The sequence below is a fragment of the Ranitomeya variabilis genome, chromosome 2, assembly GCF_051348905.1.
Source record: "Ranitomeya variabilis isolate aRanVar5 chromosome 2, aRanVar5.hap1, whole genome shotgun sequence".
Classification (NCBI taxonomy): domain Eukaryota; kingdom Metazoa; phylum Chordata; class Amphibia; order Anura; family Dendrobatidae; genus Ranitomeya; species Ranitomeya variabilis.
The window spans coordinates 946,373,262-946,386,425 of record NC_135233.1 but is presented as its reverse complement, the minus strand read 5'-3'; the positions used below and the strand labels follow the sequence as shown (position 1 = coordinate 946,386,425).

Below are 13,164 nucleotides of genomic sequence, written 5' to 3'. Positions count from 1 at the left end.
GCATAAGCATAAAATATATTTCTCCCAGAAAGTTATTTCCTTTGTGTATGTTGGAACAATACAGAAAAAAATAAAGAAAAAAGACAAGTTTGACATGATTTGACACACAATCCCCAAAATGAGCCACACAAAATTGTTGGCTCCCCCAACTTAATATTTGGCTGCACTCCCTTTGGAATAAATAACTGCAATCAATCGCTTCCTATAACCATCAATAAGCTTCTTACACTTCTCAACTGGAATTTTGGAACACTCTTATTTTGCAAATTGCTTCAGTTCTCTCATATTCGAAGGGTGCCTTTTCCCAACAGCAATTTTAAGATCTATCCACATATGTTAAAATGGATTTATATCTAGACTCATTGCTGCCACTTCAGAACTCTCCATTTCTTGAAGTATGTTTAGGGTCATTGTCCTGCTGGAAGACCCATGACCTGTGACGCAAACACAGCTTTCTGACAGTGTGCACTACATTGCACACCCAAAATTCTTTGGTAATCTTCAGATTTCATGATGACTTACACCTAGATAGGGCACCCAATGCCAGAGGCAGCAAATCATCTTTGAACCGCCACTGTGTTTGACTGTAGGTAATGTGCTCTTTTCTTTGTAGGCTTCATTCCATTTTCAGTAAGCAATAAATTTATGGGCTTTACCAAAAAGTTCTATCTTGATCTCATCTGTCCAGAAAATGCTTGCCCGGAAGGATTTTGACTTACGTACATTTTGGCAGTCTAGCTTTCTATGTCTTTGAGTCTGCAGTGGCTTCTGCGATAGCATTTCATTTAATTCAAATGTTGATGGATAGTTTGTGCTGACATTGATGCACCGTGAGCCTGCAGGACAGCTTGAATTTCTCTGGAAAATGATTGGACTGCTTATTCAACCATCTGGAATATCCTACGTTGCAACCTTTAATCAATTATTCTCTGCCATCCATGTCCAGGGAGATTAGCTACAGTGAAACCTATACATTTTTACTTCCAAATAAATTTAAAGCTCCCAAAAACATCAATCGATGTATGCACATTTTACCTACACCATATAGTCCTAGATATGCCACAACATAATAATGTTGCTTAGTGCATCCCGGGCTATATAGATAAAAAGGAGACAAAATGATGGTCTGTACATATGTAACGAAATATAACAAATTTTATTATATATATCAGGATAATACATAAAATCACGTGGAGAAATCATTTTAAAATCACATGGACAAATCATTTACTGTGAGCAAGTACAAAGAGGGCAATCCGAGACAAAGAAACATCCTTCATAGCAGAACTAGACAGGGGTGCCTATAGGCCAACGGCACTAGAGATGGAAGACATGAAAAACCTCAATCAGAGGGAACATATATATATATCTATGATGAGATATATAGATAGCTATGAACAGTTATATTAAGGTATCAAATTATATCAGCACAAGTGAAGGAGCTGTAACAAGGTAACATCATTAATATAGCATCAGTCCCATTCACAATACACAGATGATGGAACTTTTATAGGCTTTCAGCTAAGTACAGTTTCCACCTTGTGAATGATTCACAACTAGTGTTGAGCATTCCGATACCGCAAGTATCAGGTATCGGCCGATATTTGCTGTATCGGAATTCCGATACCGAGTTCCGATATTTTTGTGATATTGGAAATCGGAATCGGAAGTTCTCAGTGTTTGGTTCCCAGGGTCTGGAGGAGAGGAGACTCTCCTTCAGGCCCTGGGATCCATATTCATGTAAAAAATAAAGAATAAAAATAAAAAATATGGATATACTCACCCCTCCGGCGGACCCTGGACCTTAGCGATGTAACCGGCAGCCTCCGTTCCTAAGAATGCAGTGAGTGTAGGACCTGCGATGACGTCGCGGCTTGTGATTGGTCGCGTGAGCGGTCACATGAGCGGTCATGCGACCAATCACAAGCCACGACGTCATCGAAGGTCCTTCACTCTGTATTCTTAGGAATGGAGGCAGACGCTTGGACCGGTGAGAGCCAGGGGCCGTCCGAGGGGTGAGTATATCAATATTTTTTATTTTTATTCTTTATTTTATACATGAATATGGATCCCAGGGCCTGAAGGAGAGTTTCCTCTCCTTCAGACCCTGGGAACCATTCCGATATTTTGTGTCCCATTGATATGCATTGGTATCGGGTATCGGTATCGGCGATATCTGATATTTTTGGGGTATCGGCCGATCCAATCCGATACCGATACCTTTGCATATCGGAAGGTATCGCTCAACACTATTCACAACCAATCATAGCATAGACAGATATTCATGTAGTACCTGTGGCCACAGCTGAAGCTGGTATATCTCCCCTGTTGTCACGCTGGTGGGCACCTCGACGCGCATTTCACCACTAAGGCTTCATCAGGAGGCGTGCTACAGATTAGCTACAGTGCCGTGGGTTTTAAACATCTTGATTATGTTGCGCACAGTGGACAAATGAGCATCAAGATGTTTGGAAATGGACTTGTATTGATTGTTGATATTTTTCAACAATTTTGGTTCTCAAGTCTGCACAGTTCTCTTCTCTTTCTGTTCTCCTTGCTTAGTATGGCACACACAGATACACAATGCAAAGACTGAGTCAACTTCCTTCCTATTTGTCTGGTTTCAGGTGTGATTATTATATTGAAAACATACTTGTTACTTGCCACAGGTGACTTTGAATGAGCATCACACGCTTGAAACAAAGTTATTTACCCACAGTTATGCAAAGGTGCAGACAATGTTGCCCAGCCCATTTTGTTGACCTTTTTCTCAGTTTTTTTTGTGTTGGTCCAAAGGAAATAAACATGTATATAACAAAACATGTGTATTTGCAATTATTTTCTAGGAGAAATACTTCATTTTATGGAACAATTTTAAGGGTGCTTCTGTACATTTACTTTATGCAGTGACGGATTGGGGTGCTAAGGGCCCACTGGTAACATTGACTTTGGGGGGGGGCACTTTTCACCTGCATGCAAATATTACATTTCCTTCATTCTCAAATTTACCTATGCTTCTATATAATAGTAAACTGGGTAGTTTGGTTAATGAGTGCTGATATGCTGCTTCTTTCTATACAGAGTGACTTAAGTGAATTATGCCATGTACTGCCCATACAGTGGGGTTGGGGACCCAGATCTACACAAGGGCCCACCGGGGGATTTCCCTGTTCCCCTATGGGCCAATTCGAGCCTTACTTTATGTATCACTCTTTGATTCTAATAAAATTATTGTTTTTGCTTTCTTTTGTGTGTTCCTGAGTAGGTTTTGCTATTTGTTCAAAGTCACCTTTTTATTGTGAAGATTTCAAGTATAAACTGAGTATGTTCAATCTGGGCAAATGTTATTATTAAGGGACGAGGGGAGGCAAGCTGTAGTAAATAGAAATTGGCTTTATTTTTCAAATTGTAAAGTATATTTCTACTGTTTATTGTTAGACAATCCAAAAATGTGAGTTTGCGGTAAGATAATATGATTTTTCTTAAAGGTCAAATTGAAGAAGCTAAATAAAATACACAAGAGAAGCGCAGTCATTATGACTGGTCTGGTGAGAGGTGCTGTATAGCACAAGTAGCAAGATGCTAGTATAAGACATGCATGGAAAATGTGTCCATTTCTTTTAAGGAGTAGGGCCCAACTTGGACACTTTGAATTGGGACTAGAGATCCTTTTCCCCTTATTGCTTGGGAAGGTGAGCTGTGATATTACCTATTGCGAATGGTGGATCCTATGTGTAGAGATGTTACCTTTCATTATAGTAATGTCTGTAATGATAAAGAGAATGCTGAAAAGTATGAGCCTATTAATAGGTCTAGCAGCCAGTGTGAAAATTGCAAGATTTCTGATTTGTTACGTAGATCGTTATATGGAAGACTAAAAAAAAAACATTGTCAAAATAAAATCAATTTAAAATAAATACCTTATTTAAACTAGATTTAATTCCTTTAAAGAAATTTTCCATTAAATATTTTCATTATCCAGCCACAAGAAAGATGATAAATGTAGGATTGCTGGTCGCTTCACCACTAGGTCGCACGCAGATCACTAGCATAGGAGTCTTGAGTACCCTGTCCCTCTTGGTATATCCTCAAGCCTCTCATGTTAGGTCTACACAGAGGTGCTTTTATGCGGATTTTTGATAAAGAATCACTTTAAAATCCACATCACGAAGCATTAAAAGAATATTGACACATTTTTTATATGGATTTTGAAGTAGATCAGCTACAAAATCCATGTAAGTACACCCTGTGTACACCCTTAATGATCTTTTCTTATATTTATGTTATGATTTTTTATTAACCTATTGAATTGCCTCTTGACATCCTGTTCAGCGAAATAAGTAGTATGTATCACTACTTCATTAATTGATGGTTTTAATTATTCATCTACATTATGCAGCTTTCATATTTCATTGTATCTAACATACCACTAATCATGTTTCTGTTGAAGTCGGCCCCAGACTGGATCTTGCAGGTCCATATCTTCCTACAAACACAAAGCAAGCCCTATCAAACATGCTACAAAGACGTTCGGGTACAGTAATGCAGCCGCCTTCCATGCATGCGATCAGCCCTGAGCAGCAGCTATTACAGCTAAAATTATTGCAAAAGCAGCAGCAACAGCGTCTTCTCCTACAGCACGCGCAAGCAAGAACACATCAACAGGTACTCGTGTTTAGTCCTGCACTATTCTGTACTATTTTTCCCTTTTGTAATGATGCATAGAGACTAGAACGACTCTGCCCCGGAGGATGTAAGCCACATGTTGCCACATGATGACATGAGCCGGGATACATTGTTGCCTAATCCCCTCTCCACATGTGTTGTGTTCTTTCTCGACATGAAGAACAAATTGGATGTTTAGAGAAACAATAAGTCCAATTATATTTGTCCATATGCCATCATATTAATGTAGATTTAATGTGCTTTTATGGTTTCTGTGATGTTACAATCTCCAACCTAATTGATTTCATGTGTACAGTATTTATAGTCATAATTCCGCCATATTTAGCTGAAATAACGCACTTAGAGTTCTGAAACTTGTATTTTAGGATCATGAATGTTATATGTAGAATATTTGTAAAATCCATAATTATTATTTTAAAACTCACTTTTTCAATTACAAATCTGACATTAATTGAACATCTTAATTATGATATTAGTGTGATATTACTATTACAATTAGGCTCAAGTAGTTTGTGTCACAGCGTGTCTCAGTATATACAGTATGCTAGTAAAACTAATAGTGGTACCATAAGAATCTGACCTGCTGCTCATACATCCTATCATGGTGACATCTTGATTTGTATTAATAACCATATAATAATAATTTTATTTATATAGCGCCAAGATATTCGACAGCACTTTACAATTGAGTGGGGACATGTACAGGCAATACAAAGTTACACATAGTTCAGCAGTTACAGGAGGAATGAGGTTCCTACTCAAAAGCTAACAATCTTTAACGAAATATGGGGGGCACAATAGGTAAAAGTGTACATCATGTGCTTAGATATTTTCCTCCTCCAAGATTCATTTCTTCCAGGGGTGTAACCCAACTGACCCTTGCACTCAATAACTTAACTCAGAATACGATCCCAACTCCAACCACGACAACGGTCATCAGCGATTTTAAAACATAAAAGCATTTTAATTTCTACTCGGTCCCTTTGTGAACACATATTAGAGGTGCTTTTCATTTAGTGCAATTTTTTATATCTTATAGTGGCTGCTATCTGCAGCCATTCGGTTAAGTCCAGAGCCTGACACCACCATGGATCGGTCAAAACACTGCAGGAACTGTGCACTTTAGACTGTTTTTTTTTTAACAATTAGTAGGGGTCTTAGGTCCTGATCCTCATTGAACATCAGTTTTTAAGCAGCCACTAAGAAAATAATTGTTTTATGTGGAATTGGAAGAAATGGGGATAAAACTGCACTGCCAGTAGTATAGGATGTAGTAGGAAACCGAGGTGGTTTTAATGCAGTTTTTATTTGTTAACACGTTTCGAGGCACACATGCTTCTTCCTCAGGATAAACTACAGCAATGTGGTTTGTAGTGATGAGCGAACGTGCTAGGATAGGGTGCTATCCCGCATGCTCGTGTGCTAATAGAGTATCTTTGGCGTGCTCGAATACTGAGTTCGAGTCGCTATGGCTGCATGTCTTACGGCTGCTTGACAGCTGCAACACATGCAGGGATTATCTGTTTGCATGCTTGCTAGTTCTCAGATCCTCTGTCTGTTAGTACCCAACTGTACTCGCTAGTTCCTGCTAGTGCCTGCCAGTACCTACCAGTACCCACTTGTTGCTACCGTACCAGTCTGTATACCAGCCGTACCTGCCTGCACCTGCTGTGCCAGTCTTTATACCAGCCGTACCTGCCTGCACCTGCTGTGTCAGTCTGTATTCCAGCCGAACCTGCCTGCACCTGCTGTGCCAGTTTGTATATCAGCTGTACCTGCCTGCACCTGCCATGCCAGTCTGTATACCAGCCGTACGTGAATACACCTGCCATGCCAGTCTATATACCAGCCGTACCTGTCTGCACCTGCCGTGCCAGTCTGTATACCAGACATACCTCTCTACACCTACCTTGTCTTCCAGTATTCCTGCCATAACTGCCTGTACTTGTCAAAGTCCAACCATTCTTTGCCGTTCCAACTATGTGCCCCTTGGGGGTCAGCTGCCATGTGTCTGAGGTCTGTCCTGGAGTAGCACCTGGCGTCCTTCTGGAGTCACCCCTAACCACACCTTCAGGGGTTCTTGCAGAGAGTCAGATGTTCGACTTGTAATGCCCCTCCAGGCTCTCTTTTCGCTCCACGGCACAGTGGTTTCACCACTATACCCATTACAACAGGTCTTGTTCACAGTGTACTGTAAAGTTATACATTTGTTAAATGTACAACATAAAAATGATACAAATAATGATACAGAAGAAACACACAAAATTACATTGCATATCACAGCAGAGGAATAGCACACACTAAATGTCAACATGCAAACAGTGACATCGCGGCACAGAAAACCATCAATAAAGATGTCAATATACAAGTGCATGTATGTAATGTATAAGGATAATGCAATGATGTCAAAGAATAGGAAGAATGGAAATCGATGGAATGGAGAAAGAATAATAATACTAATATCAGGGATACAGCAGCAGCAGAGAACTCCATAGTCCTTCCTACATTACGGAGATGGACCTTTTACTTGTTGAGCTCCTTACCATTTGCCATGCTTACTGCCCATGTAGTTATGCCCATGATATCAGCCACCAGAATGAGATTATCACATTATCTGATGGACTTGTTGAAGAACAGCTCGGATTCTGCTCCTTTTGGGTGATGAGGGATTTGTATTGGGGAATATTTATAATGTATTTAGCATTATAGTATGATGAATTATTTCTCTAAAGTGGAATGATTAGAGTAGAAACTGCTGTGCCGGAGTCAACACCTTCTAAGAAATGATCTTTAGATTATATTAGCAGAAAAATTTTATGGCCCCACCACATTTCTCATTAGACAAATACAAACCTCTGAACTCCTGTCAACCCTAAACTGCTGTAGTTTGTACCCACAGAAGGTTGGACCCAAGAGGGGACAAGCTACATAAACATACAGACATGTGTGACATGAACTGACCCCACTGCATTTTACTGCATGATAAACACTAATAATTACAATGTTTGCATTGCCCAATAACCTACATCAAGCCTAAAATGTTCACAAGGAACTTTATTCCAGATGTCACGTCCAACCAGACAAACTGTAAAAACATCTCATCGTGTAAGACAAAAAGGCCTCTGTTTTCATAACACTCATATAAAATAATTCATTGCGACTTTTCCTCTGAAAATAAGAAAACATTATGATAGTCTGACTTATGGCCTTCAGAAGGAAATACAGATTCCACTTACTGAATGTCTCCACTATCCAGTTTTATTTTTACAGTGAATAGTATGTGCATTTTCTGTGACTGGGCCTATTATTTTCTTACGACTCCGTAGGTGTTGTCACGAACATAAGTGTCAAATGTACACTTGGTCATTAAGAAAGGGTCAATCAAGGAGTTCTCAGCGACGTTGTGCAGCCAGGCATATGTTACCAGGGTGAGGAAAGGGTAGCAGCCACCAACATCGCTGAAAGAAACAGCCCTAATATGTCCAGTTACTGAAGCAGCGGGTCCATCCTATTATCTCAGGGTCCATGGATGGTATTATCTCAGTTGCAGTCTGCATTCCCAAACCACGTGTCTGCTGCTAAAAAGGACCTCACGCAACATGGAAGCTTCGCTTGTGGAGGAGAAGGTTTCTTTCCCACGAAGCTGACAATATGCACACCCAAGAATGTCGCTTGTGTTATTGTCAGCTGGAATACATGTAGAACAATGCCACAGTTCACTTCACAGCAATTAACAGCCTGTCTTCTGCCTTTATTATGGGGGACAAAAATATCAGATTTATTGTGTAGTAAAATTAGGATTGTTATTAGAGGTCAGATAGGCAGGTGATGGATGAAAGAAGGGGAAAAGAATGTTTGGGTGAGGGAAGAGCATAGTGCCTAAGCTCAGACAGTGTGCAGCAAATGTGCATGTTATAGATATAGATAACACTATATATACTGTACATTTGCCATTTGGACCATTTGGGATAAACATAATCCTCTCAGTAGATACATGTCTCATCTAAATCTCTTCACATCAGAAATTCTAATCATTTAAAAAATAAAATAATACTGCAGATGTTTACATTTTACATCAGTTGCCACAATTCCCATTAATTTCTATAGCATTTACAGTAACAGTTTAGCACAGCCCACTCAGTGGTTTCTGTAATTCCAGCCAATTTAGACCACCGCACATAGACATGTATTCCCATCTCAACAATGAATGACTAAGATGGGAAAACCCCTGTAATACATTGTACAGATGTATATATGAGGTGAGTTATAATGTTATGCTCAGTGGATAGCACTACAGCCTTGCAGCGCTTGGGTCCTGGGTTCAAATCCCACCAAGGACAACATCTGCAAGGAGTTTGTACGTTCTCCCCATGTTGGCGTGGGTTTCCTCCGGGCACTCCGGTTTCCTTCCACATTACAAAGACATACTAATAGGGAACTTAGATTGTGAGCCCCATCAGGGACAGCGATGATAATGTGTGCAAACTGTAAAGCGCTACGGAATATGTTAGCGCTATATAAAAATAAAGATTATTATTTATTTATTTATAACTTTTGGCTTTGTCTGGAGTACTTTACATTGTACAGATGTATGAACTGTATATATATATATATATATATATATATATATATATATATATATATATATATACACTGCTCAAAAAAATAAAGGGAACACTTAAGTAACAATATAACTCCAAGTACATCAAACTTCTGTGAAATCAAACTGTCCACTTAGGGTACCGTCACACATTGAAATTTTCATCGCTGCGACGGCACGATCCGTGACGTCGCAGCGATCGTATGATCATCGCTCCAGCGTCGTAGACTGCGGTCACACGTTGCAATCACGGCGCTGGAGCGATGCCGAAGTCCCCGGGTAACCAGGGTAAACATCGGGTAACTAAGCGCAGGGCCGCGCTTAGTAACCCGATGTTTACCCTGGTTACCAGCGTAAACGTAAAAAAACAAACAGTACATACTCACCTGTCGGTGTCCTTCAGGTCCCTTGCAGTCTGCTTCCTGCTCTGAGTGCAGCCGTACAGTGAGAGCAGAGCGCAGCACCGCTGTGATCTGCTCTCACTTTCCGGCCGGCACTCAGAGCAGGAAGCAGACTGCAAGGGACCTGAAGGACACCGACGGGTGAGTATGTACGGTTTGTTTTTTTACGTTTACGCTTGTAACCAGGGTAAACATCGGGTTACTAAGCGCGGCCCTGCGCTTAGTTACCCGATGTTTACCCTGGTTACAAGCGAAGACATCGCTGGATCGCTGTCACACACAACGATCCAGCGATGTCAGCGGGTGATCAAGCGACGAAAGAAAGTTCCAAACGATCTGCTACGACGTACGATTCTCAGCAGGATCCCTGATCGCTGCTGCGTGTCAGACACTGCGATATCGTAACGATATCGCTAGAACGTCACGAATCGTAACGTCGTAGCGATGGAAATTTCAATGTGTGACGGTACCCTTAGGAAGCAACACTGTTTGACAATCAATTTCACATGCTGTTGTGCAAATGGAATAGACAACAGTGGAAATTATTGGCAATTATCAAGACACACTCACTAAAGGAGTGGCTCGGCAGGTGGGGACCACAGACCACATCTCAGTACCAATGCTTTCTGGCTGTTGTTTTCATCACTTTGAATGTTGGTTGTGCTTTCACGTTCGTGGTAGCATAATAAAGACTCTACAACTCACACAAGTGGCTCAGGTAGTGTAGCTCATCCAGGATGGCACATCAATGTGAGCTGTGGCAAGAAGGTTTGCTGTGTCTGTAAGCGTAGTTTCCAGAGGCTGGAGGCGCTACCAGGAGACAGGCCAGTACACCAGGAGATGTACTGGTGTACTAGTGGAGGGGGCCATAGGAGGGCAGCAACCCAGCAGCAGGACTGCTACCTCAGCCTTTGTGGTAGGAGGAACAGGAGGAGCACTGCCAGAGCCCTGCAAAATGACCTCCAGCAGGCCACAAATGTACATGTGTCTGCACAAATGGTTAGAAACTGACTCCATGAGGATGGCCTGAGTGCCCAACGTCCACAGATGGGGGTTGTGCTCACAGCCCAACACTGTGCAGGATGATTGGCATTTGCCACAGAACACCAGGATTGGCCAATTCGCCCCTGGCGCCCTGTGCTCTTCACAGATGAAAGCAGGTTCACACTGAACACATGTGACTGACGTGGCAGAGTCTGGAGACACCGTGGAGAGCGATCTGCTGCCTGCAACATCCTTCAGCATGACCGGTTTGGCAGTGGGTCAGTAATGGTGTGGGGTGGCATTTCTTTGGAGGACCGCACAGCCCTCCATGTGCTCACCAGAGGTAGCTTGACTGCCATTAGGTACCCAGATGAGATCCTCAGACCCCTTGTGAGACCATATGCAGGTGCGGTTGGCCCTGGGTTCCTCCTAATGCAGGACAATGCCAGATCTCATGTGGCTGGAGTGTGTCAGCAGTTCCTGCAAGATGAAAGTATTGAAGCTATGGACTGGCCCGCCTGTTCCCCAGACCTAAATACGATTGAACACATCTGGGACATCATGTCTTGCAACATCCACCAATGTCACGTTGCACCACAGACTGTCCAGGAGATCCCTCAGGAGACCATCCGCCACCTCATCAGGAGCATGTCCAGGCATTGTAAGGAGGTCACACAGGCACGTGGAGGCCACACACACTATTGGGCATCATTTCCTTGTCTTGAGGCAATTCCACTGAAGTTGGATCAGCCTATAACTTAATGTACCTCTGTGTGATATTAGTTGTGATATTCGTTGATCATTTTTAAGTTTTATTGTTCACAACACATTCCACTATGTAATGAATAAAGATATACAACTGGAATATTTCATTCAGTGATATCTAGGATGTGGGATTTTAGTGTTCCTTTTATTTTTTTGAGCAGTGTATATATATATATATATATATATATATATATATATATATATATATATATACACACACATCTCTACAATGTAAAGTACTCCAAGGGAACTGACAACTAGGGTTGAGCGACTTTTCATTTTTTGAGATCGAGTCGGGTTTCACGAAACCCGACTTTCTCAAAAGTCGGGTCGAGTGAAATCGACCGGTCTTATTGAAAAGTCAGGGTCGGGGATCGGCCAAAGCACGAAACCCAATGCATTTCAATGGGGAAGCATACTTTTTTAATATTTGCTTCAGCGCGATAATGTTGAAAAGCCGGTAATTCAATTGCCGGCTTTTCATTTCTCCTGCCTAAACCTGACATGATATGAGACATGGTTTACATACAGTAAACCATCTCATATCCCCCTTTTTTTTGCATATTCCACACTACTAATGTTAGTAGTGTGTATGTGCAAAATTTCGGCGCTGTAGCTATTAAATTTAAGGGTTGAATCACGGAAAAAATTGGTGTGGGCTCCCGCGCAATTTTCTCCGCCAGAGTGGTAAAGCCAGTGACTGAGGGCAGATATTAATAGCCAGGAGAGGGTCCATGGTTATTGGCCCCCCCGTGGCTAAAACCATCTGCCCCCAGCCACCCCAGAAAAGGCACATCTGGAAGATGCGCCTATTCTGGCACTTGGCCACTCTCTTCCCACTCCCGTGTAGCGGTGGGATATGGGGTAATGAAGGGTTAATGCCACCTTGCTATTGTAAGGTGACATAAAGCCAGATTAATAATGGAGAGGCGTCAATTATGACACCTATCCATTATTAATCCAATTGTTTGAAACTATTTCCCACGCTCCAGGTCATATGAGGACATCCACCAGGGGGCGCATCACCGCGACTGAAGGTAACTATAGGTCATTGACCTACATTTCCTTCATTCGCCGGGGCTTACAGGCACGAGCACAGCTGCATTAGCAGGGCTCCTGCCTGTAAAATATTTTAACCCCTTCAGATGGATTACCTCGTGGGACGTGTGACAGTTCATCAGAGGGTATGTATATTGTGGGTTTATTATTTTTCCAAGCGAGGGTCTTCAAATGGATTGAGAGAGCAATAAAATATTAAAACAACGGGTGTGTTTATTTCATTAAAATACTTTTTAATCATGTGTGTGTGTTTTTTAACCCTTTCAAACAATTGGATTAATAATGGATAGGTGTCATAATTGACGCCTCTCCATTATTAATTTGGCTTATTGTCACCTTACAACAGCAAGGTGGCATTAACCCTTCATTACCCCATATCCCACCGCTACACGGGAGTGGGAAGAGAGTGGCCAAGTGCCAGAGTAGGCGCATCTTACAGATGTGCCTTTTCTGGGGTGGCTGGGGGCAGATGTTTGTAGCCAGGGGGGGGCAATAACCATGGACCCTCTCCTGGCTATTGTAACAACTCTGCTGGCATCACGGCATGGCCTCGCATTTCTCACACTATCTTACCCACTGCTCCAGGCCATGATGTGGTTTCTGTTTCTTGCCAGCTCCATGTTCTGTGTCTCTGCTCTCTGCATGCTTCATAGTTCTGTGTATAGAGGG

The 13,164-nt window shown here is 41.8% G+C and overlaps 1 protein-coding gene across 1 annotated transcript in view; it reads left to right on the top strand.

The window, feature by feature from the left end:
- MED12L (mediator complex subunit 12L) overlaps window positions 1–13,164 on the top strand; it is a 995,158-nt gene that overhangs the window by 915,445 nt on the left and 66,549 nt on the right. The window contains exon 39 of the mRNA XM_077290760.1: window positions 4,451–4,665. Within this exon, the coding sequence (XP_077146875.1) occupies window positions 4,451–4,665 (215 nt within the window). The remainder of the gene's footprint in view (window positions 1–4,450; window positions 4,666–13,164) is intronic.